The sequence below is a fragment of the Mytilus galloprovincialis genome, chromosome 11 (assembly GCF_965363235.1).
Source record: "Mytilus galloprovincialis chromosome 11, xbMytGall1.hap1.1, whole genome shotgun sequence".
NCBI lineage: Eukaryota > Metazoa > Mollusca > Bivalvia > Mytilida > Mytilidae > Mytilus > Mytilus galloprovincialis.
In genome coordinates, this window is record NC_134848.1 from 35,190,921 (window position 1) to 35,200,452 (window position 9,532).

At 31.2% G+C, this 9,532-nt stretch overlaps 1 protein-coding gene across 1 annotated transcript; it reads right to left on the bottom strand.

The window, feature by feature from the left end:
• Positions 1 to 455: 455 nt before the first annotated feature.
• LOC143052063 (uncharacterized) lies at positions 456 to 6,192 on the bottom strand. The gene is made up of 7 exons (XM_076225036.1): positions 6,124 to 6,192; positions 5,235 to 5,450; positions 4,728 to 4,857; positions 3,781 to 3,972; positions 2,647 to 2,817; positions 1,870 to 1,954; positions 456 to 879 (listed from the first exon to the last, which is right to left on the bottom strand). Exons 4-7 carry the CDS (start codon positions 3,918 to 3,920, stop codon positions 589 to 591), a joined length of 687 nt encoding a protein of 228 aa, XP_076081151.1. The 5' UTR covers positions 3,921 to 3,972; positions 4,728 to 4,857; positions 5,235 to 5,450; positions 6,124 to 6,192; the 3' UTR covers positions 456 to 588.
• Positions 6,193 to 9,532: the final 3,340 nt, after the last annotated feature.

Genomic DNA, 9,532 nt, shown 5'->3' on the forward strand with positions numbered 1-9,532 from the left:
CCTTTTGTCTTATTTTAAAAATATGCTTTAAATTGTAAAAATATTCGAATTAGCTCTCGCCGCGATATAGCCTTTTTGTGCTAATGCGGCGTAAAGCAACCAACAATCAATCAATCAATCAATCTATTGCATTGTGGGCGAGGTAATTTTCTCCTACAAACTGTTTGACAAGAGTCTGCTGCTTAAAATTTTCTACATCATGTTTGGGAATATACTTTCTAGCCACTTTCATTGTGTCAATAAAACCTTTCACTGTTTCACAAAATGTCGAAAACAAATTATATTCTTTCAATTTGTTAACAATTACAGGAATGTCAAAGTTACAAATGTTATGACCTAATATTATTGGCTGATTCTGTTCCTTTAAAAAATGTATGAAATCAAGTAGAGCTTTATGAAGTGATACCGGTTCAACTATTTGTCCTCGAACATACATTTTATTCGTTCCATGGCTGTAAGTTATACCAGTTATCTTACTGGCCTCAATCTGAATGTCCACTCTTGGAATGACATACCTATTAAAACTATTTGAATATGACTTAGCTGCTATTTGAATGATGTCGCTATTCCTTCCCAAGCCTGTTGTTTCTAAATCAAAAAAACTTTGCATTCAGTGCCATCAATATTAAAAGGAAGTGGAATTTCTGTGGTAAGCTCAGGGTCCTGTTGTTGATCAAACTCCATTTGAGATCCATAGGTTTTACCTTCTCTTACAAGATGTTTACGCTCATTTGTATTGCGGTTCCTTTTCTTTTGTATACGGTCGACTTTGTATTCCTTTGAATTTTTCTTTTCTTTCCTTTTTTCCATTTTTTTATCTCTTACAGCCGAAATTGCCATCGTAAATTCTCCTGGAGAAAGTTTTGCTGCTTCATTGATCTAAACAAAAATTGCAAAATAATTAAAATGTAATACACATATGCATTAAAATATTAAAAATCATGAAAAAAACAGTAATCTCCATCTTGAACACAAATTTTTACCTATAATTGTAACTCTTTATTTATTGTGACTTGGATGGATAGTTGATTCATTAACACACATACCACATCTTCTTATTTATAAAGATAATAATTTGAGAAGAAAGTCAAAGATAATTGAGTTACATACTAGATAAACATAATTTGTGACTGTAAATTGTACAATTTATATCTGCAGGGCTAAAAAAGTAATACTGTTACAGTAATCTCCTTGTATATAAACATTGGATGCAACATGTAACATGGTTTCAAAAGATAAAATTTATTAAGGGAGAATGTGTAAGATATCATAAATGCCTCCGCTGTAGCTTTGCAATTTTCCAAGTTAAAAAGGGACAGAACTATAGATTGACAAATGAGTCACAACACAAATTTGAACTCTGTCTGAGTGTTGTGATTCTTATATGTATCAGTTATATAAAGTCAAACTAATGTTAGAATAAGGAAACAAAACAATTTGCAATTTTCCAAGTTATAAAGGGGCATGACTCTAGAACATTAAGTGACTCACTTTCCCTGATTAGGTAAACTTCAGTTAAAACTTCAGTTAGAGTGAGGTAAGGAAAGAGGATAAGAGTATGGTCAGACGGACGAAAAGTCACGGAGTGGACATACAGAGAGTACTAGAAATTTAATTTTCATGAACTTTAGGTCAAGGTCTTAGTTACCAATCCTGGAACTTGAGACAAGTAATATACCCACATACTTCAAATTCATTATATGCTACATCAAAAGATTAATAAAGTTATGGTCTGAACAGGCTTTTCTGAGAAGATGAAAAAGAAGAAAGAAATAGAAAGGGAAAGAAAATGAAGAAAATGAAGAAATCGTATTCAAACACTATGTCATCCTTCATTCAAAAATAAGATGTAAAAATTTTCATAGTTACCTTGGATAAGTAGCCATATCCTTCATTTTTCTGAAGCACAGCTGCAGATAGCCTATTCTGAAGTGAGCATGATCCACCATAATGTCTAAAAAAGAGTATGAAGAACTATTTAAGTACATTAAAATATATTCCCCTCTTCATTTATTTGAACTTGATGTCAAAGGTGCAGGTAACAGTAACATACTAACTCACAAAATATGAAGACTCTTTGCAAAAGATTAATATTTATATAAAGTTTTACTATGATAGTAATAACTCCCTTCATTGAAAACTAATAAACTGCAACCTGCCTGACAAGAAAATTAAGTTTAACATGTATTTGTTTTTTATTGTTATTGGCTTTCAACTAGCTCTCAGTAATTGCAATGTTACATATTTGTTTATCATTTATTTTATTTTTTACATTAATTTTGCCGTTAGTTTTCTTGTTTAAATTGTGTTGACTGTTGTGCTTTGACATATATGTATAATTGGTTTCTCTTTACAAATTGTGACTTGGATAGAAGAGGTGTCTCATTGACACTATTACCACATCTTCTTATATAAATTTGTGATTTGGGGCCTTTTATAGCTAACTTTTTTCATATGAGAACTGCTCATTGTTAAAGGCCTTACTGTAACCATAGCTGTTAATTTCTGAGTCATTTGGTCTATTGTATAGAGTTGTTTTATTGGTACAGTAATCATACGACATATTTTTTTTATACTTATATTCATTGTTGCTTAAGAATGGGAACTGAAATGCATTTAATTTAATACCAAATAATTATAAATTACCTTGATTTAGGTGCCTTTACAGATACAAGCTGGTTAAAGCTTTCATTTGACTGTGTAGATCCAAGATCATTTAAAGAATTACTCCTTCCAATCATTTTTGTCACTAAATTATTCAATTCAACCTTTAATCCTTCAGACTTGAGTGGTTTCCCATTTGGTAAACTTTTATACCTGAAATGGAGATGAATGAAAATAAAGTTTACATTTCAAATTTGAATTTGCACAAAATACTTAACCTGAAACTTTAGTGTTAGCATATATGCTCTATATTTCTGTAAATGGGCAGATCAAGAAATTTTAAAATAGTGGCAGGAGGTGTTAAGAAAAAAGGGGAGGTCTTAGAAAAAAAGAGGGCGCAGCTTAATTCAGCTGCAGAGGTCTGACCTAAAATCAAAAATCTAAATACATGGTTAGATTCAGCATATAAAAGAACCTGATATATTTCTCTTTTTTTTTTAAATCAAATAAATTTTAATTTGGACCCTTTGGACCTCAATGTGGGCCAATTTAAATGGGGCTCAAAATTATAAAAACTTAATACACGGTTAGATTCAGCATATCAAAGAACCTCATATAAATGATATATATTAAATTTTTCTTGAAATCAAACAAAGTTTAATTTTGGACCAACTAAAAAACTGGACCAATAATTAAAAATCTAAATACATGTTTAGATTCAGCATATCAAAGAACCCCAGGATTTCAAATTTTGTTAAAAACAATCAAAGTTTAATTTTGGACCCTTTGGACCTTAATGTACATCAATTTGAAAATGGGACCAAAAATTTAGAATCTAAATACACTGTTAGTTTTAGCATATCAAAGAACCCCTATAATTCAATTTTTTATGAAATCAAACAAAGTTTAATTTTTGACCCGTTGGACCTCAATGTAGACCACTTTAAAAACTGTGCCATAAATCCAAAAACTTAATACACGGTTAGGTTCAGCATATTAAAGAATAAATTTTTATGATTGACATATGTATAATTGGTTTCTTTTTACAAATTGTGACTTGGATAGAAGAGGTGTCATTGGCACTCATACCACATCTTCTTATATCTATTATTTTTTTTGAGAAATAAGACAATACGGAAAATGATATGTTGTCAATACCAGTATAGAAGATCTTACATAAATTTTTCTGGATTTTGATGATAGCTACACCAGTCAGCATCTTTACAATTTTCATGTGATCCAAAAATATGTGGTACAATTCTTTGCAGCCCAATCTTAATGTCATCTTTATTGTCACCTCCCTTAATGGCATACATAAAGCACCTCAAAATATATTGTTTTGTTTCATCCTTTAGCAATTCTTTGTAACTGCAAAATAAGAAACAAATAATGAATGTAAAATTTAAAACAAAAATCATCAGACTTTTATGGGGCATGGATGAAATCATCAATCATGGTATCATGCATCTGCCTTTTAATTTTCAGAAAAAAGGTCCTAGTTTCTATTTTTTTTAATGTCTGCTTTTCTATTCTAAACTTAATATAGCCTCACTAAAAACTGTTTGGTTCTTCCATAAGCCATGAAGATTATTCATATATATATATATATACTTATAGATCATTGCTGATCATTTCAACGAGAAAAGCAATCGAGTTGAGATGACCAATGATAAAATTGAGAATGGAAATGGGGAATGTGTCAAAGAGACAACAACCCGACTATAGAGCAGAAAATAATCTGTTTATCGCTATTTTACCTACATTGTATGGCGACATTGTCAATTTCATGTCAATTTCATTAGCAATGCCACATGCCTCCTTAGTTTCTAGCGATAATTTTCCATCTCAAGCGAGTAGCATGATATGAGAAATCATCACAAAAAAAGATCAAAGGAAAAATGCACAAAATAGCGATAATAATAGTTCTTTTAATTTTCAATGTAATGTTTGTGAATTCAGATAACACAAAGATCTTTATATGTCTTTGAAATGTTTTTGTTAAGAGTAAGTAGTCTTCACAGATCAATAGAATAAGATCTTTACGTAAGATTTGATTTAGTTAAGGATGGGCTTTAGCCTTGTCATAGACATATCTGTAACACTAAAATTAATTTGTAAAATACCTCTTTGAAATATTATACAAGCTTGTTGATAACCCCTTCTTCACATGGTTCTGGTCATCTTTTTTCTGTATGTTTCAAAACTCAACTTCAAGTCTTGCTGTTGTTGATGCGTCGTTATCAGCATGTATGACTGAAATGAAGATTGAATAATTATAAACCTACAAAGAGGTCAAGATATACAACGGCAAGCATATTTTTTTATTTGGAAAATAGTGATAGCTGTTATATTCTGCCTTATTTAATTACATGTAGCTAATGTATTAATAAAGCAACTTAAATAAACATAAACCGTTTTTTTTACATTACATTGGTCATGTTATATCATTAACCAAAAAATCAATTGATTCTATGTCAGAAAAGTGTAAGAACAAAATCCAAGTTTCCTGTAAAAATTACAAAATGATCACCTTTCAAATTTGAAAGAATTGTGGAAATAAGAGTTATTTCCCTTTATATGATATTTTCAAAGCATTTTGGGGAACTCTTTATTTTGAATATGAAACATACCATTAATTTCACATTCATCATCTTTTAATCTGTGGGCCATTGCCACCGCCATATCTGCCTCCATGGATTTACTAGACCCATGCCAATTCAGATGGCACTCATGCTCAGGAACTGTCTCTTTTTTGTTTTGATGGAACTCACAAATCTTACATGTCTTGCTTCTTAAATCGAATGACAGCACCTTTCCTGTCTCCTTTCCAATAAAAGTTGCATGTCCTGCAAGAATAAAAAGAAAAAGGTATTACATTAACATGATGCAATTATAAATTAACAGTTAAGTAAATATTGTTATGATTTGAATAGGGGTGTGAGATAACGAGTATTTTAATGAAATGCTAACAGAATGATGTCATGTTACAGATTAATATGGCGAACAGATACTGATAATAAAGAGCCTACAGTTCAGTGGTTGTTAGTTTATATCTGTCATATTTTCTTCATAAATGTTTTTGTTATTAATTATGCTGTTAGTTTTTTCATTTGAATTGTTTGGTATTTTTCATGTTGGATATAACTTTTTCTCATTGTTGAAGGTTTTATAGTATAATTGTCTACTTTTCGTGTGAGCTCTGGTGAACAGTTGAGTCACTAACAATCATGTACAATGTAACACATCTAACTTCTATAATGTATACAAAATGATGGCAAAAGCTCACATATTTGCTATAATTGAACCAGGTAAGTTAAAGAGATCTACCGTAGGGATTGAATAAATATAAGTATGGGAAGATATTTCTTTAACTACAGCTTCTCATATCAATTTAAATAGTAAAATTAATGCTTTGTCCAATTAAGTTATTTATATTAATAATTGATTCAGCAAAATTTAACAACATACAGTAAGTAAATCATGAATGTCAGACATTATATTATATAATTATGTATTTACCTGTATTACTATTATAATTCCAACCAGAGCCTCTCTTTTGCCAGCCACCATCAAAACTTGCTTCAATCTAGAAAAGATTGCATTTCTTATAAAAAAAAAGTTCCAGCAAGTTTATTATAAATTGACCTTAACCATTTACATGTACCTTAACCTTTAGGATACCTAGTTGTGTAGTAAGCTGCAAATATACATTATTAAGAACACAAAAACATATTTTGGGTGCATATGTTTGCAAGAAACAAACATTTGCATTGACTGCAAACCTAAAACACAATTAGAAATTATTGTTTTTGTGTTCCTCACTATTAAATAAAAAAAAAATGTGCTGTCCTGTGCAATTTTAGGTGGTGAAAAGTCTTGATCTGTACATGCATGTACATGTATGGTTGTTTATTCTGTTTATGAAATAATAAAAAAACAGCTTTTAACTTTAAAAACATGTTTGATGTTATATATATACATTTTTTACTTTCATAAGACACACAGTCCTATTAAAGTCCATTATAAACAATGAAGCATTACATGATCAAATTGTATTATAATTCTCATGTATATAATTATATATAACCTAACCACATTATTTGTGTATGTGCCTGTCCCAAGTCAGGAGCCAGTAATTCAGTGGTTGTCGTTTGTTTATGTTCTATTACAACAACCTACCTATTGTATTTATTGTGAACTTGTTCTCGTCCTGAATATGCATGGAATATTTGCCACTGGACGTTAAGCAACCAACAATCAATCAATCATATTTACAGGCAGGTTTACCAATATATTTGCAAACTGGCAAGGCTCCACTCACGACTCCCACATATTCAACACATCAACTTTGTCTAACTACCTCCAGACAAATCACAAGGGACTGATAGATGGTGTTATTCTTGGGGACAGTGGATATGCTTGTCGCCCTTACCTGCTCACTCCATATGCCAATCCAACAGAGAGACACCAGCAAAGGTTCAACGGATGCCATGCCAGTACTAGATCCGTAATAGAGAGGACTTTTGGTATTTTGAAAAGACGGTTGCATGTCCTCCATTCTGAGGTATATTTATATTAAATAAAGATTTGACATTGCAAATTCATACATAAATAAAGAACAAAATCAATGAAATGGTTACACAAAAATGGCTGAGAGATGTTTGATAAACGTCCGTGAGACAGCAACCCGAATATATAAATTTGATCAACAAAAGGCTGTCCTTGAGGATCTTTGTCAAGTGTTGTAAATTTGTCTTCAATTTAGAATTTTGAACATGCATTTGGTATCACCGCCATCATGATTTTCTAGAACAGTTATCTAAGTGCAAAAAATTAACTATAATGTCAAAGCATTGAATGAAGGTATTATAAATGACTTTTGCATATTATCTATATATCAAGACATACAAAAAAGGATAAGTATTTCTGCATGCATGGCACCTTTTCATTTACTACTAATTGCTCTAAATAACTTGAAACTGAAATGAGCATATACTTTTCCATATTTAAGGTCAGAATGAAGCCAGAAAAAGTCTGCAAAATTTTTGGTGCATGTGCAGTGTTGCCTTGTCCAGAAATGAACCGTTGGTGAATGACGACGGTGTTCGACTTGATCAGCCCGTGCAAGTTCCAGCCTTTCTAGGAGTGCAAGATGGAAGAAACACGAGAGAACACTTTGCCAGATTATTTCTTAACCACTGAAATACATATTATAAACACTTAAATGCTTTCTTACTTTTTCATAGACACACGATCCTAACTTATTGAAGACCAGTTTTATCACACTATGGTCTTAATGGAAACAATGTTTTATTTTGATGATGTTCAAAATAAGGAGAAATGGGGTGCCTGCCAGTAAAACAACTATTCACCAAAGTGCAAAATAGTTTAATTTAAGCCATTTCTTGTTACCATATATATGACCATCAACAACGACGGTTTATTATCTCCGTGATTCGATATTAAAGTTATTTAATAACATTGAAACTTTATTCGATAAGAGTTTAAGTTTTAAAGTAAAAGATTCAATTATTGCCCATGAAGTCAAACTCTTTACACTAGTGACACAGGCAGACTTTAGATGCTTTTCATGTCTCAGATCAATTACAGTTTCTATTTTTTTTTTCAGAACTATTTGGTTCCCATTTTACACATCACTTCATTTACAAACGTATTCGATATCAACATGGTGGACATTGACACAATCCACATCAACAACCATTACAAACTCAAGAAATGAAATTGGCAACCGTTTTCCCTACCACGTTCAACATGATATAAACACAGGTGCTTGCTTCTATTCTGTGTTGTTCAATAATTTCGGGAAGTTTCATTGAAAACTGTTACATGTAGATCATTGAGGTTAATAGTTAAGACCTCCTTTAATTCATTCACATATATAATTATGTGAAATATATAATATTTTTTTTTCTTTTGAAAATAACATTAAATCAATAAAACAGAAGATAAATTAAATTAGTTGGTAATATTCTACCAACTAATTTAATTTATCTTCTGTTTTATTGATTTAATGTTATTTTCAAAAGAAAAAAAAATATTATACCAGTACATATATTAAAAAAATAGCTATACATGTATTGCCAACAAAGTATGGGGGACACATTATACTTCCGGACATAATTAAGTGTTATATATTCACCTGAAGATCATGCACATCTTGCTGTTGCTTTTCTTTTCTTTGTGGCTGTAGCAGCTGTAGGGACGGCATGGGATTCATTGTTCACAGGTCTAGTTGTGTTTACCACAATTGGTACTCCCCGGTTACCAATAAACCCTGAAAGAACTGATGGTGACTGAGGTGAAGGAGGTGTTGGAGATTGCAGTCTGGAGGCAGATTGGCATTCGATAGCTGACTCAAATAAATCCCGAGACCCTGTACAGGCCATTTCAGAATCTTCAGACAATCTAGCCTCAGTTGCACCAGTTAAAGCAAAGACAAAATAGCTCTTAGATTTAATGTTGTAAGCTAATTAATACGCAAAAGTTTTAGTTTCAAAAATTAGAGGTATAAACATTTTAAAATTTAGATCATAGATCATCATACGTTATTGAGTAGATCCCCCTTTTTTGTTGGTGTCGCAAATGTTCTTATATATTTTCATTTTTTTAAACTACTTTTTCTATTTATTATATATATTTGATATTTTATCAATTGGTTTGAACAATAGTTAAATGAAGGGACAACACATATAAAGTGGAATGTAGTTGAGATATTGTCACGCCATGTCACAGGGCGACAGGTTGTATATGCTGCAATTTTTTTTTGTTAAAACTTTTGATAACCCTCATAATACATAGAGGTAAACATTCATGTGGATTCCCTTAAAAATACCTTGTAAGAAAGTGTTAATTAGGACAAAGTTAGAATTGTGGGTTTTTTTTTAAGTTGTAAAATTCTAGCAAGGCA